Raw genomic sequence first — 27,061 nt, forward strand, 5'->3', positions numbered from 1 at the left:
ACTCAAAAATCAATGTTTACAGAGTACAGCTTTCCATCGGGTTATTGATTCGAACGGGAAAATTCCGTTTCCGTGTGTACAGCGGGGACTTTATTTTCATCGGGCCGTCTTTTATTTTGAAGTCACGATACAAACGTGAGAGAAATGAGATGAAATCAGAACTAGTTGAGTTAAGGAGACGCTACGGACACTTCTCGGAGTGAGGAATGCGCTTAGAAAATACAATCTGTCCCTTATTAGCCCCGCGACTTGCCTAAATTCGGTTCGGAACGGTAGCGCATGCGATTTCGCGGATCCGTGTTTATACATCGTGCGGCCGTGTTGCGATTGGCGGCCATTTTATCGGGGAGGACGCAAAAAAGGCGGAGCGACCGGTCGGGAAGGCACACCTCCGCTTCACATACATTCGAATTCGTCGATGCGCTGCTTGGTGTTCCCCGATCGGATCTGTCGGAGGGTCTTGTACTTGTCCCGTCCCGCCCGCATGTTCTCGGCGTGGATCATGTCGTTGACCGTCTTCTTGGTCTCGTCTCGGGCGTTGGCCAACTCCGAGCTCAGGGCCTGGAAAGACGGCGGTCACATGTTCAGCGAAGCAAACCCGGCGACGATTCTCGTGCAATGTTCACTGTAATTTTCCTTACGGGTCTGAGCGTTCACACAAAGTCTGTGAGCAACGCTTGAAACAACAGTGAGCAACGGCAATCCCAAGTGTGGCAAGATAATGAATTATCAAACATGTCCAAAACTTGACATCAAGTGACATTTTGCTGAGTTTCCGGCAATGCAAAATGATTTTTCTCTTTTGAATGAATTGACTCATGTACTTACGTCGTTTGTTCTTACAATTCTTTCACAAGATATCCATTTCTTTTTATTACCTGATATATTTTGTCGCATAATATTAACATTTTGGGGGGCTTATTGAGTCGGTTGCAAGATACAGAACTGTACTTAAATTTTTGAGTGGAAGTACAATGTTGGCAACAAGATTCACTTGATATAATTGGAAATTATTTGAATGCAACACAAACTTTTTCTTTCTTTTTTTCGTGTTTTTTTCTACTTCTTTTTAAATTCCTTTAAAACAAATCTCATTGTCTTTATTTTTTCCGAGCTGTTACTTATTTCTTTTTGTTCTGTTTACTTTTTTTCTTACATTTCTTTTTCTGGCTTTTTTCTAAATTTGTCCTTTTTTTCCTCTTCCTTTTCTTTTTTTCTCAGCTTTTCACTACTTTTTCATTTTGGTATTTTTTTCTTTTTTGTTCCATTCCCCTCTTCCTTTAAGTCATTTTGTGCACATTTTTACATAATATTTAGTCATGTTGGGATTAAAGGAGCAAAAACAACCTGAAGAGCCGTTTAGGACCCGAAAGAGCCGGTTCTCGACAAACTCTACTAACTTGACTCAACTTTGTTCTACTCCGACTCGACTTCAAAATACCGCATTTAGAACACAACGTCGGGGGAACCCGTGTATTTTTACCTTCATGCATTGTAACTTTGACTTAAGTCGCTTCTTAATTAGTAATTTTGAGCCCTCATTTTTGTGCGCTGGCTAGATTTTCTTGTGCGCTGAGAATGTGCGAGCAGTGCGCAATTGCGCACACGCGCAGCTTAGAGGGAACACTGCTCCCGTGTTAACCGGGGTCGACCCTGACCCGGCCGAGTTAGCGACACTAATTGGAACTCGTTATAGAAAATGAATGAACAGGTTCCATCTCTATGTGGTTATTGTTTCCTGATGATGTCAGCACACTGCAGTCTACTGTGACCTTTGCGATATTCGAGTGGGATTTATTGCTCCTGCCTCCGCATTCCATCGTGGGAGCAGGAGTCAGCCCAAGGGCCGGGACAGCATGTAATGAACCGGGCTGCTCGGTGGCTTTAGTGACGAAGGGGCAGACGATAGGTTTCTCTGATTGACCGTAATAATTTAGTCAAGGACTCTGTAGTACCCGGTGACTTTGACCAAGAACGAAATCTGCGACAGCGCTGTCCTGTGGTCATTTGTCAAATGCTGCTGCCGTACAAGGACAGCTGCAGCTGAGATCAGTCCTATTATTGAATAGGGCTGGAGCTGCCCATGATTTTGCCATTACAATTATATATACAGGATAGGAACACACATTGGATTTGTTCATGAGAGACATACTGGGTTTTAATCATTTACCTTATAAATGTATTGATTGGTGCCAATTTTGTTATCATAGAAAAACAATTTAGTATATTATTAGTACTTCAATACTCCAACTCAATACATTTCATTTATATCTGTACATTCAAGGAAACTGTGCGGGTCAGATGTATCGACATTTCGTTCTGTGTACACGTGTACAAGAATGACAATAAAGTATATCTGAATCTGAAGTATAAAATTATATAGTACATGGTTATATTTATTCAGTTTTTTCACAATTTATGATTTCATTTATTCAAAATCGCTGAATTTCACATTTCGTTACAAATAACAGTATGTTAACGTACTACTGTGCTGAGCAGATGCAAAGTGGGGCGTGCAATTATCTTGCCTAATGGCAGGGGGCGATAGTGAGACCAAGGATTTTGAGTTGACGCACACCTCAGTCCCAAACAATAATAATAATAATAATTTCCTTGTATTGTCATTCTGTGTAACAATGTACACAGAACGAAATGTCGATTGCACCTGACCCGTTGTAGCGAGCCGATGCAGCCGCAGCCAACAGAGGGCGCCGCCGACCACTTTTTAAGTCTTAGGAATGACTCGGCCGGGGCGCGAACCACCGACCTCCCAGTCTCAAAGCGGGCGCCTTACCATCTAGGCTAAGAGTTAGCGATAGAATTAGCAAACCATTCTGTAATTATTGGATTATTTCTCATAGAGGATTACCTATCCATTGATACTTTTATTCAAAAAGGAGCAGTGTGTATACTTCATTTATAAATTAAGGCATTCCATTCATTTTTTTTTTCAATGCTACAATTTATATAATGCTTGCTTGCTTCCAACTATGGCTAAGATGTAGGTTAATATATCTGGAAATTTGACTGCCTCACCAGACACAAAGCTCACAGAATGTCACTGGTTAGCTTTCATGTCTGTGTTGCTAGTACTAATTGTTATGTGCCCCTGTAGTAAAGCTAACTGCTAGGAGCCACTTAGGGAATGCTTGCTGCAACAACTAATCGATGAAATCTATTAATATCAATTGATAAAAGCGTTGGCAACTAATTAGATCATTGATTCGGTGTATCGCGTGATTTATGAACCACTAAGTGTGTTAAATCGATGCAAATATGAGTGCACGCAATTCAGTAATGACGCTGAGAGTTGCAGTACCACTTTGGTCTGGCAGAGGGCGACAAGCTCGTTAACAAATATTTTTCTATTGAACATTGTGACATTACAAACAAAATTGGCATGAAAGTTTCAACTCTGTAGTGTTTGTTCATGAAAGAAAGTTAGTTTAAGGGAACAGAAAGTTCTGCAGAACTACAGAGGGGTAAAAAAAGAAAATAAGTAAATCAAATAAAGCAAAATGATAAATAATAATGACATGTTTAACTCTACACAAGAGGCATTTTATATATCAATTTTATATTGGGAATGTTTATCAAATTTAAAGATTCAACCAAAATTAACAAACTTGTTGACACATTTCTGGAAAGTGGGTTACATTTTTTGTGGCTAGATTAAAATGTATTGCACTCTTTTTTTGTTATATTTAAGTCCAAATATAAAATGATCTTTGGATAAGGTGGTGGGAAAAGAGTATCTTACATATTTGCAGGTGTATAGCATATGTATTTTATGGTCAAGTTACTTTTTTTAGTCCCTTGAATGTTTCTGTTCTTTTATATTATAAAATATTCTGTTGTTTTTTGCCCTTTTTTCTATCGGTCTAAAACTAATATTTAAATAAAGTGGGGTATATTAAAAATGTCTTTAAGAAATCCGATGTATCGATTAATCCCCCAAAAATAATTGATTCATATATTATCAGCAACCCTATACTCCGATCATATATTTTAGACCAGGGGTCTCCAATCCTTTTGAATCAAAGAGCTACTTTTTGTTACTAATAAGCGTGAAAGGCTACCAGATTGACATGTATTTTTAAAACAAAAACGTTATTACAATGTTATTACCAGTTTGTCATTAAAACATCATGCCACTTAGAAATCACATATAGTAGAAAATCACAATGCCCTATGATATATTTTCAAAACCAGTCCGCAGGCTACTCGGGTGGTTTTAGGGGACTACGTGGCAACCCCTGACCTGAACGTGAGTCAACAAAAAGGAATGCTAAAAGCCAAGAAATTTCAAAGCTACTGAAGCTCACCACAGCAAAAGCGTGGGAAAATCGTTTTGATCATGTATTAAATCTAAAACGGGGAAAATATAAGGATTATTTGAGAGCGCCGCACAGTGGTGGGAGATTTCCTCATGCAAAAGGTACGCATCATCAGACTCACCAGTAAATGTTTCTGCAAACGCTCGTTCTTCTCGGCCTCGGTCATGCGCTCCTCCTCGCTGCGGTCCTTGTAGGTGACGGCGGAGGCGAACTCGGCGCTGGCCTCGGCGCTGCTCTCGTCGTTCTCGTCGTGCTCGTTCTCCGTGTTGAGGGGCTCCTGGACGTGGGCCGCCATCACTTTGTTTTTCAGCTCTTCTTTGGTCTTCTCCAGGTCCTGCTGCACCATCGTGGCCTGAGGCAAGGAGAACGATTAACGTATTTTCCGCACTATAAAAGGCGCTCCGGATGAGAATGCGCACACACCCCCAAAATTGTATTTTTTGGTATTTTTTTTTCTCATACTCTCTATCCAAAAGGCGCAACACACTATAAGAAGGACTGACTTAAATTCATAGAAAAAGCTAGGGTTGCACAACAGATAAAAAAGTGCCATATACGCATCAATTGATCAGTCTCAATATAATACTGATCACAATTGCATCAAATTAGATGCAACAGAAATTGAACCCGGATCACAGCGTGAAGTCCACCGGCGTTGGGTCTTATCTCATCATCACAATTTTTGGTCAAAGTACCAAATTGTGGATTATAATCGGCCCGGGCCGTGAGAATACCGTCAGAGATCAACTGAACCGAGGTACAGCGAACTCAAAGTCATTACAAAGCGCACAAGATTCTGTACTGAAGAGAACAGCATTGTGGGAAGTAATTTGGTCGCCCTGAAATATATAAATATTTGCATGGCCACATGTATTCAAACCATTTGTCACTTACAAGGCTTAATTTGAGCTGAGAAAAGGTGAAACAAAGTTCGCTCTACTCTTAACACATCTGGTACTGTGACTAAAAAGAAATAATGAGACAAGACCTGATGCCTCATCTGTGTCCCTAGTGGTCTAGAGCAGTGTTTGTCAAGCCTTTTTGAACCAAGGTACAATTTTATTTCTAAAAAAGTTCCGAGGTAGACTGTCCATCAAAAATGTTTGAAAATAAAGTTATGTCAAATATTTCACTGTACGACCTCATAACCAGATAATTAGTATATAAAAAGAAAAAAAATAATACTTCAAATAAAAAAGAATGATGTGCTTTATTTATGTTTTTATTTTTTTACAGTGCAATCTTAAACCGCTTTGTTAAATTAAGTGATCAAATGTACTGTGATACCTCAAGAGCAGATAATTAGTATATAAAAATCTACTGCCACCTACTGATATGGATGACTATTACAGTTCCTCGTCTAAATATAGCAAAAATACTGAATAATGGCCTGATTTTTTGGAAAGTTAAAATTGGGAAAATTCCAGCGGCACACTAGACAAGGTCTCACGGCACACTGGTTGGAAAACACTGGTGTAGAGGTTAGGCTCTGGGACTCCCCTAACTGTGATCCGGGTTCGATTCCCATTGCGACCTGGTGTTGGGGATCCAGTGCCCTAACCATTTCTACTCGGTTTGATCCCCGACTGTTCAATAAATGCACAAATGTGGTAACACATTTCCAATTTTGTCCACATTTAAATGCTCACCGAAATTTTGGCCTTTTTGGGTGCGCCAAATAGTCCGTAAAATACGCTAAGTGTTGAAAATTCACAGTAGGATAAGAAGTGACTGTTTTTAAAAGAAAATCAACAAAATTATACATAGACATAGTAGCCTACCTTCTCTTGCCATTGCTCGGCTTCCTCTTCCTTCTTCTTCTTGGAATCCTCCAAGAGGGAAATCTTTGAGGTCAGCTCGGCTAACTCAGTGGCCTAAAACAACACCCTTCTTTGAGTTGCACATCACCAAACTCCACAGATCGAACGGACTTCTTCTCACTGACCAAGTGCTCTTGGTTCTTCATCTGGTTCTCCGACTGCTGCAAGAGTGCCATCTTTGCGTCCTCCGCGCCTTTAAGGTCCGCCTCCAAGCGCTCGGCCTCCTCTTGAGCTCGCTTCCTCTCCAACTCCAACTCCAAAGCCCTCAGGGTTTGCTCCTCCAGCTCTGTGCACAATGGCTGAAGATGAAAATCACTCCGGGACAACTTCCCCGACACTGTGGCCCGCGACACTCACCTTGCTGGGCCTTTTTGGTCTGCTCCTCAATTTGCCTTAATCGCTCCATTAATTCCTCTTTTTCCTTTTCTATCTTCTCCTTTTCCTTTTCCGCAGCTTCTCTTTTCCTCTTTTCGTTATCCAGAAGAGCTCTAATGCATTTAGGAATCAATGGACAGCGCATTAAATGAGATATTAACACAGTAATTATAAGTTGATGAAAATTCATTAAAAGGAAAGCCTGTTCTTGTGGTTTTAAGATTTTTGTTTGCATGCTTTCTGTGAACTAAACTTGGAGCCCTATTTACAGTCGTATGCAAAAGTTTGTGCACCCTGATCATTTTCAAGATTTTAGTAGATCCCCTTTTGCAGAAATAACAGCCTCTAAACGCTTTCTATAGCTTCCAATGAAGGTCTGGATTCTGGTTGAAGGTATTTTTTACCATTCTTCTTTACAAAACATCTCCATTTCAGTCAGGTTTGATAATTTCCGAGCATGGACAGTCCGCTTTAAATCACACCACAGATTTTCAATAATATTCAGGCCTGGAGACTGAGATAGCCATTCCAGAACATTGTACTTGTTCCTCTGCATGCTTTAGTAAAATTTGAGCAGTGTTTGGGGTCGTTGTCTTGTCGAAGTATCCAGCCCCGGCGCAACTTCAGCTTTGTCACCGATTCTAGAACATTGTTCGCAAGAATCTGCTGATAGTGACTGGAATCCATGCGACCTTCAACTTTAACAAGATCGCCAGTACCTGCACTGGCCACACAGCATGATAGAACCACCAAAAAATTTCACTGTGGGTAGAAAGTGTTTGTCTTGGAATGCTGTGTTGTTCTTTCGCCAAGCATACCGCCCCTTGTTATGTCCAAACGACTCCATTTTAGTTTCATCAGTCCAGAGCACCATATTCCAAAATGAAGCTGGCTTGTCCAAATTTGCTTTAGCATACCTCAAGCGACTGTTTGTGGCATGTGCGCAGAAAAGGCTTCTGCCGCATTACTCTCCCATACCGCATCTCCTTGTGCAAAGTGCGCTTAATAGTTGAACGATGGGCAGTGACACCATCTGCAGCAAGATCATGTTGTAGGTCTTTGGAGCTGGTCTGTGGGTTGAGTTTGACTGCTCTCACCAACCTTTGCCTCTGCTTATCTGAGATTTTTCTTGGCCTGCCACTCTCGGCCTTAACTAGAACCGTGCCTGAGGACTTCCATTTCCTCACTATGAACCTCACAGTGGAAACTGACAGCTGAAATTGCCGAGCTAGCTTTTTGTATCCGTCTCCTAAACCATCATGGTGACCAATCTTTGTATTCGGGTCATTTGACAGTTGTTCTGAGGCTCCCATGTTGCCACTCTTCAGAGAAGATGCAAAGAGGAGAACAACTTGCAAATGGCTGCCTTAAATACCCTTTATGATTGGCTTCGCCTGTGTATGTAGGTCAAGGGTCAATGAGCAAACAAATTTTGTGTTCCAATAATTAGTACTAAAAGGTATCCAGATCAATAAAACAACAAGGGTGCCCACATTTATGCATCTGCTTACTTCTGTTCAAGTAATTATTGCACACTTTCTGTAAATCCTATGAACTTCATTTCACTTCTCAGATATCACTGTGTTTGTCTGCTTTATGATATACAGTGGAACCTCGGTTTTCGAACGCCTCTCAGTTCGAACAAATCGGTTCTCGACCAAAAATTCCGAGAAATTCTTGCTTCGCTTTTCGTTCAAAAAAATCGGAGTTCGAACACCGGTACGCTAGGGGCGATGCTGAGCGGCGTACGAGTGTAGATTGCCCCCACCCCTCGTAAAGAACTGTTGTCACGGCAACGCGCACTCCTTCTCTGCTTTCGTTTTTCAAAAGCGGTTAAGGGAGTGTTTTAACTCCTAATTATGCCTCGGAAGAAGGTTGGTGCAAGCAGCAAAGTTGCTACAGGTGAAAAAAGAGGAGTAGTGCCTACAAATATTGCATTTAAGAAAGAAATAATAGCAAAATATGAAGAAGGTGTGCGAGTTTCCCTTCTTTCAGGAATACAGCATGGCTTCTGCAGACAACCGCCAAGAAATCCGACTCATAATTCTTTTCTTTATCCTTTAACTGCTCACCACTTGTTGTGGAGACCCGGGTGCTAAATGACGTGTAAACGACCTAATTTTTTTATTTTTACACGTTCATGTTAGCGTAATCTTTCGTACGGAAGATTACGCTAACGCGAACGTACGATTAGCTTCATGTTTACTTTCGTGGTAAACATTTAGGGTGTTGGAACGGATTAAAACAGTTTTACATTACTTTTAATGGGAAAAAACGACTTTGGTGATCGTACAAATCGTATTTCGTACAAAGAAATGGAACGGATTATTGTCGAGAACCGAGGTTCCACCGTATCTAAATGGAGATGCTGTTCCGAACAACCAATGATTTGTAAAGGAAAATCTTGAAAATGATCAGGGGTGCCCAAACTTTTGTATCCGACTGTATATACGTTTCTACATGGGGGCATTTCTTGTTACCGTTCCATCTTCTTTAGATTCTTCTCCTCCCGAGCCTGGGCCTTCATCTGCTGTACTTCAATGGTGTCGGGCTTGCGGCGGCGCATGTATAGCTCGTGGTTGCCCATGCACAGTGACAGAATGCGCTTGTTGATACGCAGCCTCGGAGCATAGAACACAAAGTCCTTCAAAAAGAAGGACACACATTAGTGACAGCTACAGTAAATTAAAGGGAAAGACGTCTTTTCTTAAAAAATGTCAACATACTGGAGCTTTCTTGTCAATTGGTTTGATGACAAATTTCTTGTCGTTGAAGGAAATATTCCTGATTTCACTCCAAGGGAAACCAATTTTGGGCGTCATTCTGCGAAACACACAAGCTTCATTAGTGGACCCAAACCTCAAATTTGGAAAAAGGTTTCACATTAACGACAATGATTTAGGTCCTGAATACAATCAACAACTATTAAAAATATACCAAGCTGGGTTCCAATTAGTAGAGCCCAGAGTTCAAAACATACATTCTATCTATCTACCTTGGTCATATCCCTCAAGAGGGATGACCGACAGCAATACAAACGCATACAATAACAACGAAAATAAAAAAGGGAAAAAAAGAGCAAAAAACACAAACATTTTTGGACCATGGCCAACCCAAATGCCCAAATACCCAAACAAGTTAGGCACCTCGGCACCTAAGTTGGTCATGCTTTCGTCCCTCCAGATGAAACGGGACACGAGAAAGCGGCCAGGTCAGATTGACACAACACACTCCTCTGTTCAACAGCAGGGCCCGACAGCTTTCGCTGGTTTACCCCTGCCGCATCATACAGGTGCCCTGCCCATCCCTTAGAACGCGTCCAAACATCCTCTTTCTTCCACTCAGTCACTTTACTTCCACATCCTCTCACATTTAGTGACCCTATAACTAGGGTTTGCGAGACCTTTCGGTCTCCCGCCCCTCTTTCTTTGCCTTGCTGTCTCTTAGGGAGTAGAGATAGAGAGGAGAGGATCCCCAGTCCCCTCGCTCCCTCTACTTTAGTCGTCTCTTACGACACGCAGCGGACCACGGTGGGAGAATTCTCTTACCTCTCACGAGGAGAGGGCCCCCTCACCACAGGGCAAAAAATATACATAGAATCAACTTTAAACAGAAGTGACTTTAGCATGAAGTACAAATGCTTTAAGAAAACAGTTTTAAATGTCTTAATATATTCTAAGTATGAGAAGTGCATTGCCCCTTGAGTTCTGGTTCATCGACCTGGTATGCCGATCCCGTACCAGCTCCTTGTTTAAGAAATGCACTGAATAAATAAAACCGCCCTCCTTTGCCTTGTGTACACTTACTTATCATTCTGTTCATAAATGTTGAGTCCCAGAGCGTCCACTCCTAGCCACAACTCTGTTCCCTTCTTATTTTTGATGCTGAAATAGTTGACTCCGTACATCTCCAGGTCTTGGGCAATCTTCAAATACTCCATCATGGACTCCTCTCTGTAAAAACAAGTAAATATGTTTTTGGCATCAATAAATGAAGGGTTAACATATTCGACCACTTTGCACAACCTAAAACTTTCCAAACACTGTCATTCAGAGAGTTCCTCCAGGTAGTTTTATAAAATCTTATAAAATCAACAGCACATAGTTAAATTTAGCATTTAGCAATCACGAGGAGAACAGTACCCATCGACGGATACTGCACACTGTAATTGACTTAATAAGATCTCTAACTATCAGGATGACTTCATTGTGGTTTCTGTAATTAGGAGAAATGGAAATTGCTTCTGTTGACTTCCAATGTAAATTCAAAACAAGTTCACTGCTATTTAGCACTTGAAATCCTTGCAAATTCTTCAATTTTAATGTGTTTTCAAGGATGAGAAAAATGCTTGGATTTCGGGCGAAGTGCTTGTAAATGCTTGACATTGTTGCAAGTCTGCTCAAATTTGGGTTAAGTTTTTAAACTTAATTACTGCAGCTATTTAGAAATCTCTTATAGATTTGAATGGCCTTTAACAGAATTATTCTAAAGCAGCATTAGGAATTATCTGGACCATTCAGGAATGGACAAAAAACTATGACCGCTCTATATGTGTCAAGTGATTTGTCTATCTGTCCATGGAATTTTTCTTTTATTAAATGTGTTCTATGGTCTGTATTTATATAGCGCTTTTCAAGTCAATGAAGACCTCCCAAAGCACTTTACAATGTGCTTCACACTTACCCATTCACACACACACACACACACACACACACACACACACACACACATCGATAGCGGTTCCAGACATGCAAGGCAACCTTCTTATCTGGGGCACTAGGGTTTCAGTGTCTTGCCCAAGGACACTTCGACACAGTGGAGCCGGGAATAGAACTTGTAACCTCTTGATCCCAAGACGAGTGCTCTGCTGTCTTGTTGCTTGATGTGTAACTGGTTTTCGTTCGCTTTAGCCAACAGTGCCATTTAGTGGTCAAATTTTACACATTGGGGCTTTAAAGGAGCTGTACATAATTTGGAACTTTGCTGCTCTCTGCAGCCATCCCCTGGCTTGTGTCATTAATACAGCCTCAGTCAGCTCATTTATGATGTGCGTGCAAGTACGTGCATTTTTCAGACAAGAGCCAGGAATCGAACCTCTCGATCCCAAGACGAGCACTTACCTCCTGAGCTACCACCGCCCCATGTGTTGCTTTTCATTTCTGATATAAGGCATACGCTAGGTTCAGTGGTCGCCTACTGTTATGAAGCAGAGATCTACTTTTTGGTTACGAATTAGTGTGGAGGGCTATAACTTTTGTATGGATCCACCACTAACCATCGTGCCATTTAGAAAAATAATTCTTACAAAAACAAGGTCACCAATGATACATTTTCAGAACCAGTCTGTGGGCTACTCAGGTGGTATTAGGGTCTACCGGTTACCACCACGTTGGAGACCCCAGTGCTAGGTTAAGACAACTCCAAGAAGAATCTAGTCATGAGAAGTGTCATGACCTCTGGCCCCCTGCCAGTGTTATATTTAAAAAAGGGAGAGGTAAACAAAGGACAGCGTTTCAAGTGTGCAAAAAAAAAACGGGTAACCCTTATAATGAGAAGGTCTTATCTCATATGGGTGAGATAGGAGGAACAGTGATTACCTCATCATCCCCTTGTGCTCTTCATGCCATACTTGAATCCTCTCCTCCCACTGGTCCTTGCTGAGTTTGTGCTGGTCAAGAACTCTGCCAACACCAGCGGTCAAAAGTCATGCAAAGGCCGATGCAAATCCAGATGACCACCGTCTCGGTAGTCGAAATAGTGCTGTCATAATCACCTCTGAGGGAGCAGATGTTCGTTGGACAGATAGCCCGGTGTGTGGACCTCCTTGTTGTAGTCAGCATACTTGGCTTGCACTGCGTAGGAAGCCAGGAGGACGGCCGTCTCGGGAGGGCAGTAGATATCGTCGTTGAGGATTCCTTCCTTCACCTGCAGGAAAAACAGCCGCTGGGTGGCATCCTGGATCAACTCCTCGGACACATCCTCAGGAAAGAACTTGGCGCGGAACTTAAATAGCAGCGGGCTTTCCTTCCGCACATCTTGGGCCGTCACCTGGAAATAGAACGTAGACTGAAGGGTCATGAAGGTGTTCAATAGTGAGGGAAATCAGTTGTGTGATTACCTTCTTATTCAGTTTGAGCCATGTTGATAAACCCTTGGTATCTTGGTACTGGAGTCCAAAGTACCAAACCTCACGAAGCCCAATGGTCTTGACCACCTTAAAAAAATATGCACGCGGTTATAACATATACAATGCACTAAATTGTTTTTGCGTGATAGCACATCGTTTGAAATGTCGTTAGAAGTTAGTATTTGTGTGTTGTACCTGGTCAAAGAGTTGCTTTCCTGTTGTTGTAGGCTGAATGGCAAACTCCAGTTCCGCATCCATTGTGGTGACTCTCACACTAATCTGAAAAGCCAGAACGAAAGACATGAATGAACAATGCAAAATTGGCGATCACATGGACTCAAGTGCTAATTTCAAAACATAAATCAAAGTTGAATTTTTTTTAAAAATCAGTTCAACAAACTCGTTTGGCAATCAAGCTTCAATAAAAAGGCATTCATTGGTTGATTTGAAATTCCAGTGGATGAAGTCAACTGAAAATTATTTCAATAACAGGAGAGGGAAAATATAAATAATGACCAAACAGAAGTCACCCTCCAGACAAGTGTAATTTACACTTTCTTTAGAAAAAAAATAGTAATGTTGCACCAATTTTCATATTCCGTAAAATGAACCATTTTTATCAGGAATTTTACAAGTAACTAGACTATAAATCAAATGCAGAGCTGCCAAATACTAACAATTTCCATGGGTTACTAAGCCAGTTTATAGCAAATTACTAAATGCACAGTTTCTCTGAAAACTAAGCAAATCCTCTCGATGGTGTTCTTGGTTTAATTGCAAATGTACACTGTCTGAATTTCTATAGCGCTTTTCAAGTCAATGAATACCTCCCAAAGCGCTTTACAATGTGCTTCACACTTTTCCCTTTTACACACCAACTAACCGATAGCAGCGTCAGCCATGCAAGGCTACTACCTGCTTACGAGGGCATTAGGAGGTTCAGTGTCTTGCCCAAGGACACTTCGACATATAACATGGAGGAGCCAGGAATCGAACCTGCGACCTCTTGATCCCAAGACGAGCGCAAATACAAAGGGTAGTTCAATAAATTGCCAGAGCATCTTCAACCATGAGCCATATCAACATAATGGCTGCCCTCAATAGGGCCTGATGTAACTCATAATGGTCACCAAATTTAATTGGTATGTAAAATAAGTGTAACTACTGTTTAATATAGTGCCTCACCACAAAAATATATTAGCATTGAAGTTGAGTAGCATCATGTTGCTACACCTATATATTATCAACTAAATATATGAAAATAAAATTTATTTGGCATTGACGTGGAATCAGTGGTGCTGAACAGTCACTCTCGGGGCATCATAGTCGACAAGCATTGTGGTAAATGTAGCTTTTGGTCAAAGAACTCGAGTATTTTTTAGGATAATCAGACACTCTGCTCTCGCAGGCGACAAACAGATTTGGCTGGCCAATTCTGGCCCCCAGACCTTGGATTTGACACATGTATCCTAAATGCACTGAACAAGCTTTGGTCAATCATGGACAATTCATCACATCCACTACACAACATCATCTCCAGACAGAAGAGCAGCTTCAGCGACAGACTACTGTCACAGTCTTGTTCCACAGACAGACTGAGATCATTTCTTCCTCATGCCATGAGGCTCTTTAACTCCACCCGGGGAGTAAAAGCTCACATTAAACCCCACCCTCACATTTGCATATTACCCTATTCTTATTACAGTGTGCATTTTCCGTAGCACTATTTCCCTACAGGGATGAATAAAGTATCCATCTATCGAAATGCTACAAGGATATTTTTAGTAGAAATCTGAAAATGTTCTTGATCCATTCTGAAATAGACATTTTTATCTTGGCAGCTCCGCAATTGTGTTCTGAGTTTAGTCACATGAAGCCAAGCGGAGCCAGAATTGATCTTAACCTGAGCATCATTTTCTGTCAACAGAACGAAAAATTGACAACCTTAGTGACTGATATGGATTATTTTATGCCACTTCAAATAAAAATAAAATTGAATATTGTAAAAGAAAATGGCAGATGACTATTAGCTCAGGAGGTAGAACGCTCGTCTTGGGATCAGGAGATCGCAGTTTCGATTCCCGGCTCCTCCATGGGCAAGACACTGAATCCCTAATGCCCCAATACGCAAGTTGCCGCCTTGCGTGGCCGCTATTGGTGTGTGAGTGTGTGTGTGAAGCACATTGTAAAGCACTTTGGGAGATATTCATTGACTTGAAAAGTGCTATATAAATACAGACCATTTACCATTTATTCCTGAGCATTTTTTTCCAGCCCATGACTCAATAAAAGTCCATGTGCCCGACTGGTTGGTCTCAGTATGGAACTTATCTACAGGAAGTAACCACATCCTCCGGTGGCGAGCCCTTTCGCCGGTTCGACCTTACGAGAGCAGCCTACTTCCTGTCATGCATCGAGCCGTCGGCTCGCAGCTATGCGGTCTGCCAAGAACATACTTATACACCCATTGCATTTACTTTGTCACCACCGGGGAACTTCCTGTTCAAGTCAAGAATGCACTGAACTCACATTAGATATGAGTCAGGATTGCGGAATGTATAATGACCACCCTGGTCAAGTGAAGACCCTCATGCTTTTGCAACAGTGATGCGACATTAAACTAAGCCGTGTCCATTTGCTGAGGTCATACAATATTACATCTACCGTATTTTCCGCACTATAAGGCGCATCTAAAAGCCTTTATTTTTTTCAAAAGCTGACCGTGCGCCTTATAATACAGTGCGCCTTATATATGGATCAATATTAAGTCGCAAAGTCTCGCAACTAAGGCAAGCAGCCGCCGACTGGATTTTCCCCCAGAGGCGAAGTCGTCCGCGGTGTATGCTGGGATTAATATACCGGCGTTTCATTTCCTAACCAATGTGTCAATCATCATTTGAATCAGTCACTAATGGCTAAAGTTATTCGGAGGTAAAGGGGGCGGATCCTTTTTATCATTTACAGGCTCGCATAGGCTAAAGGGGCGAAACAAAGCCTGCAATTGGCCGAAAAAGATTAACGTGAATCCCACGTTGGGTTGCACTACAGCATAGAGAAAACATTTTTTATTATTCTGTATTTGTAAATATTTTACTCTCCTGGATTTATTACACTCACGGTTGTAAGAAGACCATGGTTACGTATCCTTATTGAACGTGATGGCTGCAAGTAAACTTAGGTGAGCTATGCGACTTTATATTTTCTCGGTATCTTGTTTTAGAACGATCTTGATGTTTCTGTGATGAGTCTATTTTTAAACTAAATTCAATTCAAAGTGTTTATTGTCATATGCACAGAAAAGAACCCCGTTTCCCTGCACAATAAAATTATTACTTTGCTGTCCACACAGTTGCCAGCAAAAAATAAAATGGAAACTAAGAAATGTTTGACATTTCTTGAATCCCAAGACTTTAACCTTCCGAATGATATTTGGAACGATGCATTTGAGTGATTGGTGACATCGTACAGACACTGTTTCCGTACATGTCTGAGACACGTATTTGCTTCTTTGCAAGCTTTTGGAATGATAAGGGGGTAATAAGTTTGACTGAACTATCTGACTGTTTTGTCCACGTTCCCATTGTAGCGCCTTATAATCCGGTGCGCCTTATGTATGGAAAATATAGGACCAAAAACTATTTTTGGGGGGTGCGCCCTATAACCCGGTGCGCCTTATAGTGCGAAAAATACGGTACTCTAGAATCAGTGAGTGTGTCGCAGTTTGTCATTTCTCCACCCTCGTGGAGATGAAAAAAAAGCAGCACACATGCCTGTTGGGAAATAACTGTTCAGGCTGAGGCCCTGGCCTGCCCTCAACAACAAAGGCACGCATTATTTGGCACTAGCAGGGGCTGACAAGCGCCGCGTTCTTTTCCATTCATGTCAGCAGAAGCTCATTTACAGCTCGGGACACTCGCTCCTCTGTCACTTCCTGTTAAGTTGCAGGTCAGACCGAGTGCAGTAAAAAAGTTGAAGAACCGAATTCTAACAGGGACAATGAGAAGCGTTTTGAAAAGGCGGTTGGTTTCCTGAGCGAGAATGAATAGGGAAGCATGCGGCTACACGGGCTACTTGTGTTAGGGTGTGTCGCCATGCACTATTCTTAGCGCGTTCACCAGCGCCCTCTCGGCCCACGTGCCCTATTTTTGCGCGTTTGACCTCATCGTTTTCCCCCAGGCAACGGCACAATCTACACTGGCTGACTCAACTGGTCTGCAACCTTGATACCATACAAGGGTCACGCAGTATTTTGCTTTGATCAATGACGTCTTTTAAATTGGGATCAGACACACAACTCTGTCATTCTAGTTAAGTTTAATGTTTTAACCACCATATTTTCCTCACTATAAGGCGCACCGGATTGTATGGCAGACTCCCCATTAGTCTTTTGTGATATTTCACACAGAAAGTGCACTGGAATATTAGGTGCATGGATTTAAAATTACAGTAAAGGCTAGTGTTACACAATAAATGAAAAGTGACATATTTGCGGATTGATTGGTCATAAGATATCACTGATCACAATTGCATTAACATTGGACAAAACGGGAGTCGAACCTGGATCGCGTGTAGAGTGTGCCTGGTCCACTAGACCAGTCACTCTCAACCACTATGCCGCGATACACTAGTGTGCTGTGAGAGATCATCAGGTGTGCCGTGATAAATTATCCAATGTCACTTTTTAAAATATTATAAAACATTTATGAATCATTTTCTGCAATGATGTAATTGTCAAGTGTCTGTTCTGTAAAAACAGGGGGTATTTTATTAATTATATTTTAATTAAATATACTATTCAGTGTCATTTTATAAAATTTTTGGTTAGTGGTGTGCCGCAAAATTTTTCCAATGTAAAAAAAAAAATGCCCTGGCTCAAAAAAGATTGAAAAACACTGCACTAGACCACTAGGGATACAGACAACACATGAAATGGCAACACTCATTCAAAATTCTTACTTTGATCCGAGAAAAAGGGAAACAACTATTCTTTCTACTCCAACAGATCTGGTACCATGACTAAAAATAATGTGATGAAATTGTGAACAATTAGCCATGTCTCTATCAGCCCTGGCGGTTGGTATCCAGTTTTCTTGCCATTGCTATCTGGTTCGATCCAAGTTGCAACGCCAATTTCAAATTTCTGGCCCATTTAAAGTGTTTGGATGCGCCTCATCGTCCAGAATATACGGTATTTGAGTTGTGAACTATTGTTACGAAAACTACTTTTAATTTGAATCATGTATTATTCTTTTCCAAGTAGTCATAGCTCATGGCAGACCCAAAGGTTGGACTGACGCTTATATGCTAGAGTATAAAGTTTGTCTCCCCCCGCCAACTTTCCTTGCAAGCTGCTATTGCTAGCTACTCTTGTCAACTCTACACGCTAGGTCACCAGGTTGCCCGCTTGCTCACTCACTAAATAATTGTTGGCAGTAATTGGTAATATGCGTGCCAAGTGTGGTTCGTCAGCAGCACTAGAGAGCACAAGCTTCGTAATTGTTTTATTTTTTTTAATCGTTGGATGGTGCATTGTACCAATAGCATCTGCCCATTTTATATTGTCCTTTTCCTTTTTTTGGGTAACTAATCTTTTGCAAATTAGTGAATATGAATTAGCTGAGAGACGGGCACTGAAAAAGCTGCGGTCAATCATGGACAATCCATCGCATCCACTACACGGCATTATCTCCAGACAGAAGAGCAGCTTCAGCGACAGACTGCTGTCACTGTCTTGTACCACGGACAGACTGAAGAGATCTTTTCTTCCTCATGCCATGAGGCTCTTTAACTCCACCCGGCAGAGTACAGGCCCACATTAAACCACACCCCCTACATTGCATATTACCGAATTTTATTGCAATATGTATTCTGTGTAGCACTCTCTAGATACTCTATATAACACGCTACAATGGGTATTAGCTTGTCACATTGGGTATTTGTATCTTGTATTCTTTTTGCTTTATTATTGTATTGTTCTCAGCGCAGGGACGCTGCTGGAAATGTGAATTTCCCTGCGGGGATGAATAAAGTATCTATCTATATGGTAAATAGTTCACTTTCATATCGAGTTAGATTGCAGCCCATTGCGTGTACAGACGTTTGTATCTTTCAATTGGAGATTTAGAGCTGTAGCTTCCAATATGGAGTTTTGTCTTTTGACGTTGTTTGACAGCTTTTGCCAAAATAGGGGGACTGAACTACAATATCATGGTATGATCATATACTACTGCAGAGGAATTGATTTTAACCAGGCTGGCAGACAGGCTTCAAGTAGGTTTTGACATATCAACAAACACTACTGATTGATCTTCTCGACTTCAACAAATTAGTTTATTAGAAAACTCTGCGGGAACTTCATATCCATCCCGGTCATTCTAAATCAGCCATCTTGATCTAGAGAAACCCCCAAAACATACAGTACTGCGGCTTTCGGTGAGCTAGTTTCCCCTCCCCTGGTGTTGGGCATGCTAAGCAACTCATAAAGATGCCTGTGTTGCACAGAATGAGGCAGTGTTAAACCTCCCACCTCAGTTTCAGACGCCCTGCGGCTGTGTGTACCGTTGTGTGTCTGAAGTCCAGATGTGTTTACAGCTGAGGGCTTGATGCAGCCGAGCGTTACGTTTAAAGAAACCCTCCAGTTGAAGAGGGCAAGCTAGCCGACAGGAAGAGGGAGGGATGAAAAGGAGGATGAGCTTTCTCGACAAAGTGAGGAGGGGTCTTTCCCATGACCATTGTTCCGTAAATATACATGTCCACATCCATCTGCTTAGACATCGCTTAGCAAGACCGAAATCCCTTTTGGGGGGTATTTAGTTAACATTTGTGAACTCTACCCTCCATTTAAACCTCTCCGTCACTCAATTCGTCAAAGCCAGTTTGCGCTAACTACCTCCTGTTCACCAAGACTTGTTTGTGAGGAGTGTCATTGGTTCTGGGGCAGAACCAACGGTACAAACATTTGGCAAAATCTCAAGCTTGCTCTTATCTTTCGACAACCTCGATTTAATTGGAGCTGAAAACCCCGTGGAAATAATGGACCGGACAAAGCCAGTTAGCACACCTGAATGACACAACATAAAATTACTTACTTTCTGAAGTGTTATCGTCACACCAAATCCAGGTTGGGGAAAAAAAAACAAATAATATCAACTATTTCTCAAAAAAACATTCACTTTTTCCGCCAGCTCTAACTCTACAAACTGCTAATCTGCTCTGCTATGCGCACTACGGCCTCCTTAAATCCGCTGCTAGCATACCTCCACGTCTTTCCATTCAGCAAATCACCATAGCCACACACACTTAATGTTTGCCCCTGTTGCAGGAAAGCCACTCATGTGGTGGACTTTCGATTGAAATGGTAAGTAATACCCAAACTTTATATCTGAAGTATTTTGTATCGCGGGTATGTTCGACAGTATGTGCCGTTTGATGCACTGAACGACCCTTTGACTACTGATTTCCAGCTAAAATGTGTCATCAATTTATTGGAAAGTTTTTTTTTCTCTGGAACTCGTGATAAATCGAAGGTTGATAGAGGGCTTCAGTGCGAGCTTGAGCAGTGCACAGCATGTAAAGAGTAGGCAAGGAGGAGGGGAAGCAGAGAAGAGAGCAGCTAGACCGTGATGTGAAAGTCCATATAAGGCTGCGGGCGAGGAAATTACCAGAAAGGAACTGATGTAAGAGCAGAACATTTGAGTCACACCGTGACTTCCTTGAGAAACTTAAGTCCTTGCCAGTAGGAGGATGGCGGACGCACAACTTTTGGAATAATCCTCACTAGTCAAACTTTCTGCAATTCTGGGAGTTTCTTAGCCTCTTTAGACTTCTCCAAATAACATTTTCACTTGGCAAAAACTGATCTTTGATCCTGAATCAGATTGTCTCACCACCTTACAGGCATCAAAACTTACGAATACAGTTACCGTAAATTCCGGACTATAGAGTGCACCTGATTATAAGCCGCACCCACCACATTTTAAGAGGAAAACCGATTTTGTACATAGACAAGCCACACCTGTAAATAAGCCACATGTGCCCACATTTAAACATGTAACACAAACACAAAATTAACCCAAACCCGACTTCAAGTCCCGCGATTGAAACTAAATGTCCTTCATCAAAGTCCACAGTCTAAAAATCACAGCTGGCAAAATGAACGGAAAATGATACCGGTACTTAAGGTTTGATGCAGACCTGCAGAGTCCGGGTCTCGTTGAAAGTAATCCAAGGAAAAAAGTGGATATTTCCAAAGGTAAGGGTGGGAAAAATATATCAGATGAACACATTTACTCACGCAACTCCTTTTTCTTTAACCAACTTTTTACCCCCTCTTCTTTCCTTGTCTGTCCCTCACCTTTAGCGGTCCCAACTTCAACTCGGCACCCCGCGTTTGTTCCGCCCCTCATTTATCGTTCACACGTGCAAAACATATCAGAATAAGTGTATAAAATAAATACAAATAAATACGTTACAAAAATATACAGTTGCAAATACGTATTATACATGGGTTACACATATTTACAACGAAAGACGGTACACCGAGAGAGTTTTCAAAGCTTTAATAATAATAATATAGCTTTGACAGGGCAGTTAATGGTAGAAACACTCGAGCGCCGCTAGCGGCCGTTAGAAAAATGACATAAATTGGCCGCATCGCTGAATAAGCCGCAGGGTTGAAAGTTAGGGGAAAAAGTAGCGGCTTATAGTCCGGAATTTACGGTACCTTAAACAGAAATACACTTGATGACATTGCGAAATCCTAAACTTTTCATCCAAAAAACATTATTCCTCAGTTTTTTCCTGCCATCATCTGTGACCAGTGACCTTCCTCTTGACCAGATAATTGTTCCTTTTCAACGTCCCCTCGTTTGAACACTGAAGCGGGACAACTTAACAACACAGTAGCATAAAACAAGAGGGCCTTATTGCTTGTAAACATTGTAAAAGCTCTTTTTGAGCGTCTCCCAGCTTGTCAAAGCAAACGGGGGACCATGACAACAGTGTCGAGGTTATCGGTATCCTAGCTGCATTGCTCAGACAATGGGAACATACCGTTACCTGGGTAACGGACTAAACATATTTCTTTAAAAATGCATGGTAAACACGCGAAGCACTGCTTAGAGTTGGAATACTTACAGCACAAACAATGTTGAATAATTAGCTACACCGCTTATCCTCAGTAGGGTCGCGGGGGTGCTGGAGCCCATCCCAGCAATCATCGGGCAGTGGGCAGGGGACACCCTGAACTGGTTGCCAGCCAATTGCAGGGCACACGGGGACAGAATAATATTTTACCTAAAACATACTATACATCTTTAAATATCAGTAAATAGCTTATTTTCTAAACAAAATAAATACCCTGCCGTATGTAGAGAGTAACCAACGAGTAGCATGTGAAATGTAAATGTTACAATTGAAAACAGTCGTGTCTGGGGTTTACCTGACACGAAGATTATATACAAATGAATTTATTATGCAAATATGCATTTCTAAATAATTACCGGTACTCACCTAGAAATTTCCGCAAATGAATTGGAATATGTTCAAAAGTGCGCTGTCTGTATCCATTACCTCTAGCTAGAAATATTGCAAGCATAAAATCATGTGTACAGAGCCTTTGAGAAATGCAGAAAATGATTGAATTATTATTTTTTCAAACATTGATGAATCTGAAAATTAAATGCTTTTATTTCAACTCTTGGATTCTAAAACATTATTTTCAGATTTACTTAGTAAATACAATTTAGGGACAAGAATGTGTCAGATAATATGCGAAAAATGTATTTTTTTTACAATAAAAGCAGATGCTTTCCACTCTCAAAATAGTCCTTATGCCAAGAGCTCAAAAGCAGCAACAATGAATACTGAATTCTCTTTGTGTAGATCCTTCCGGATCAGATTTTACACATCCAACACAAAAGTTATTAGGTTTTTATCACGTAAGGCAATATCAAATTGTGAATATTCACTGTTCTCCAGCCATCCATTATCTGCACCGCTTATCCTCAGTAACATGTAAATTTCTTCCTCATGCCATGAGGCTCTTAAATTCCACCCGGGGGATTAAAGACCACATTAAACCCCACCCCCACATTTACGTAGCACTATTTAAATACTCTATATCAACACGTTATATTGGGTATTTTTCTATTCTATTTCTTTTATTTGCTTATTTTACTTTTCAACACAAGGATACTGCTGGAAGTGTGAATTTCCCACCGGGGGATGAATATCTATGAGTATCTATCTATCTAAATGTGGCACAGGACTAGAATTGCAAATGTCATGGACCACAATTTGAAAACCACAATAGAAGCTTCAGAGGGTCACGTGACTTTTTAAGCGGCTGCCATATTGGATTACAAGCGCCAATGGAAAATGCAGCCTCCAATCGATCTGTGTGCTGTATAGATTTTGAAGACGGGATATTAGGAAAAGTTTAAGGCGATAAACAATGTAGACCCATATTTGATGAGAATCAACAATTTAGTTGTCAGATCTTGGCATTTTACCTGAAATTTAAGATCCAAACATTGTCAAGTAACATTTATTTGTATAGCCCTTAATCACTAAATGTCTCAAGGACTACACAGGTCACAATTACACCATGCCCTAATCTGCACCCTCGACGAGCTTCGATCTTATAAAAGCCTCGATTCATAAAACTAGTTTGTTGGTGGCTAGGCAAGAGAACTCAAATCAACTGGGATCAACGGCCATCATTCAGTTCTAGTAAGTAGTTTACGATATCCAGGGATTAAATTGCAGCTATCTGATGACAACTTGTCGTTTTTCATAAAATAAAAGTCTATATTGTTGTTAATTCAACTTTTCCCTGTATCACGTCTCGGAAGCCCCACCTAAATTCGTAAAAATGTGGATTGATTTTTGTTTTGCATCTCTTGTTGTAATCCAATATGGCAGCCGCTTAAAAAAGGCACGTAACCCTGGGTTTCCTCTATACCGTTTTTCCATCACCTCACAATTCTAACACAAGAACACAGGTTCATATTATTCGCACCACTACACATGAGAAGTCACATTTATTATTTCACTGTGGGCTAATCATCGGAACACTACTTAAGCTATAGTTTATAAAGATGTGCTATACAGGACTGTTGGAGGTAGTTTAAATTTTTGTGAAAAAGTTCTTTTGTGTAATTAAGAAAAAAAATTATGAGTGATTCTGGATTTATTACAAATCCATTGAAATATTTCAAGTATTTTATTATTGCCGATTATGACTTACGACCTATTAGGATACTTTTTCCTGATATTTTGGTACTCGATTTATCACTATAATCAGTGAAATTAATACAATACAAAACAAAACAAAAAAAGACTTGCAAGTCAAGTCATGTTTATTTGTATAGCCCTTAATCACAAAGAGTCTCAAAGGGCTGCACAGAACCCAAACTATTGCAAACTACTGACTATTATGACACCTTCCCGTGATCTATAGCCTACATGAGGGCAAGGGAAAACTCAAAAACCTCAAGTCATGTTTATTTGTTTGGCCCCTAATCACAAAGAGTCTCAAAGGGGTGCACAGACCACAGATTATTGCAAACCAAAGTTTGCAATAAGCAAAGCACAGCAGCGGATTTTATGTCCGAGAACAATCTTTTTGAATCTATGCAATCAGGATTCAGGACTAACCACTCTACTGAGACAGCACTGATTAAGGTAACCAATAATCTACTGGCAATGGACTCCGGCGCTTCATCACTCTTGCTGCTGCTGGACCATTAGTGCTGCCTTTGACACTGTGGACCATAATATCTTACTAGAACGGTTGGAAAAATGGATTGGTCTCTCAGGAAGCGTCCTCTCATGGTTCAGATCCTACCTCTCAGATAGGACGCACTGTGTTAAATATGGTGAAATGACATCTGAGCCCTTTAGTGTTACCTGTGGTGTTCCACAGGGTCCAGTACTTGGATATCATGAAAAAAGTATACTAGTAGGCTGTAAAAGCTTGGATTTGTAAACTGTAGTTCAAATAGTACAATAAAATACAACAATTTTGATATTAATTTTATGTTCTGATGAGTAGATTACAGTGGGACATGTGGCTCATTATTATTTATGATGCAAATATCGAAATGGGACTTGTCAATGGAGGAATTGCGATACAGTGCTGTCTCAGAATATTCGAATACTTTCATAAAGTTATTTTCTGTAACAGTGAACTGAAAATATTCTCCATTCGGGACCCAGTGCTGTGGAATGCTCTTCTTCCTGAGATTCGATCTGCAACCTCAGTGGAACCGTTTAAATCTAGGCTTAAAAAACACTTCTATTCTATAGCATATAAATAACCTACATTTCATGTTGACAATATCTATGTACAGTTTGTTAACGCTACATCCATTGCAGCCTGGTCATCCTGGAAGGTTGATGACCTCATGTGCGGTCCCTTCTCAAGGTTTCTTCATTTTCCTCATGTTGAGGTTTTTGAGTGTTTCCTTGCCCTCATGTAGGTTTTAGATCAGGGGATGGTGTAATAGTCTATGGTTTGCAATAGTTTGGGGTCTGTGCAGCCCTTTGAGACTCTTTGTGATTAAGGGCCAAACAAATAAACATGACTTGACTTAAGGTTTTTGAGTTTTTCCCCTTGCCCTGGTGTAGCATATAGATCAGGGGATGGTGTCATAATAGTCTGGTTTGCAATAATCTGTGGTCTGTGCAGCCCTTTGACACTGTCCCTTCTCAAGGTTTCTTCATTTCCTTATGCTGAGGTTTTGAGTTTTTCATTGCCCTTATGTAGGTTATGATCAGGGGATGGTGTCATAATAGTCTGTGGTTTGCAATAATCTGTGGTCTGTGCAGCCCTTTGAGACTCTTTGTGATTAAGGGCTATACAAATAAACATGACATATCATTTGAGATGGGATAGTTTTTGCCATCAACAGCAATATCAAAACAATAAAAGACTAGCACTATTTCATAAATCCAGAATTGGAGTTTTCCTTCAATTGCATGGCAGAAAATTGAATAACTTTAGCGCAATATTCTGCATTTTACTAGACAGTCCTGTTTGCAGTTGGAATTATTAAACAAAGAGTGTGTGCGCACCCCCAACAAAGAGGTGGCTCCTCTTCATTGTTCCAAACTATGCCGCTCTGAAAACGGGTTGCTAAAAGGAAATAATAATACTAAAAGGGGATTTCTTTGCAGTTGAAACTGGAGAACCAGGTCTAAACAAGGAGACGACTGGACCGTCTTGACAGCTCCAATCTCTGCTTTTCCCCCCGCTAGCTGGCCTCCCGTTAGAGTTGAGGAGGCCTCCGGAAACACAAGCTTCCATGGCTACCGTAGAGGGGGAACCGGAGGGCAGTCTCGAAGTACAAAGCCACCCCGGAATGTGTTGGGAACCGTTTCCATTCGCGGTGGAGACGCGATAAAAGTAATTCGGATTCAAAGTGGACTGGAAGACGCGAGACGAGATTTCGGGCGCTCGTTTCAAGCGGGGGGCGGGAATGCGCACGCGCACTCCCCTAACGGAAAGTATTGTGTCGTAGCGTGAAATTTGACAAAGAGCGTTTAAAAACGAACATTTATCTTCTTAAATCGAATTAACGCACGTTAAAGGCGGACCAACGTCGACGCGCGGTTCTGTCTGATAAGAATAACGTTCACACGGTAAGAGTAGTCACTGTATATTCCACTTACCGTTTTCGGCATCTTGGCGTTTGTTCGTCCGGTTCTGTTGAGGCGAGAAAAAAACCCAAAGAAAAAACTCAAAACTCTGGTCAAACTAAGAGAACAAACGAGCAGTTGTGGAACCCGCCAGGAAACTTTTTCCCATTAGAACAACGCCTTCCTGTCCAAAAAATCTCGACGCCAATACAAAAAGGAAAAAAACTACACTCCTCTGTTAAACTATCACTCTCGATTTGAGTTTTCGTCTTCCCCCGAAAAATGGACGCGGTTTCCTGCTAACGGTACCCGGACTCTGTAACCACACCCAGGCCGATGACAGGGCAGTAGCCAGACAGAAAGAAGAGAGGGAAGCTCGCTTTGGGCTGGGTCGGTTTAGCAGACGCCGCTGGAGCCCGCAGACTCCGCCTGCTGCCTCCGCATCATCATCATCATCATCATCATGGCGGAGTCTCTCTCTTTTTTTAATATTCCATTTAAGAGTCGTTCAAAAGTAAGAAAACACTCCCCAAGTCGCTCACTGTTGGAAAGTTAAGTTACACTACTGTCTGTATTAGTTATTATAGGCTACAGTGTTTATACTTTTAACATTTTGTATTTCTCTCGAGATAAAAAAATACATATAACGTCTTTCTTCCTGAATTTAGCGCCTCCATTTTGTTTCCGGCCTTTTGTAAATTAATGAATTCAGGTGTGCGTGATTCTGGTAACCATGACAACAAGGCCCGAAGGCACCTGGC

The 27,061-nt window shown here is 41.2% G+C and overlaps 1 protein-coding gene and 1 long non-coding RNA gene across 2 annotated transcripts in view; one reads left to right on the forward strand and one right to left on the reverse strand.

Moving 5' to 3' along the window:
* On the reverse strand, positions 1-26,987 carry LOC148349003 (moesin a). Its single transcript, XM_088320751.1, has 13 exons — positions 26,334-26,987; positions 12,855-12,938; positions 12,651-12,746; positions 12,306-12,580; positions 12,130-12,213; positions 10,339-10,485; positions 9,259-9,355; positions 9,013-9,176; positions 6,515-6,645; positions 6,283-6,443; positions 6,119-6,211; positions 4,459-4,689; positions 1-561 (listed from the first exon to the last, which is right to left on the reverse strand). Exons 1-13 carry the CDS (start codon positions 26,343-26,345, stop codon positions 397-399), a joined length of 1,740 nt encoding a protein of 579 aa, XP_088176877.1. The 5' UTR covers positions 26,346-26,987; the 3' UTR covers positions 1-396.
* Positions 26,157-27,061, forward strand: part of LOC148349004 (uncharacterized) — a 42,567-nt gene continuing 41,662 nt past the window's right edge. Inside the window, exon 1 of the long non-coding RNA XR_015847226.1 lies at positions 26,157-26,303. This is a non-coding gene — a long non-coding RNA (uncharacterized LOC148349004). The remainder of the gene's footprint in view (positions 26,304-27,061) is intronic.

Source organism: Urocampus carinirostris, chromosome 17, assembly GCF_059441175.1.
Source record: "Urocampus carinirostris isolate Australia breed hairy pipefish chromosome 17, RoL_Ucar_1.0, whole genome shotgun sequence".
Taxonomy (NCBI): Eukaryota; Metazoa; Chordata; class Actinopteri; order Syngnathiformes; family Syngnathidae; genus Urocampus; species Urocampus carinirostris.

Coding starts and splice junctions, on each gene's coding strand:
- LOC148349003 (XM_088320751.1), bottom strand. Junction 9,177..9,258: donor CAATTGACAAGAAAGCTCCA/GTATGTTGACAT, acceptor TTCTTTTTGAAG/GACTTTGTGTTCTATGCTCC. Junction 6,212..6,282: donor TGAAGAACCAAGAGCACTTG/GTCAGTGAGAAG, acceptor GTGTTGTTTTAG/GCCACTGAGTTAGCCGAGCT.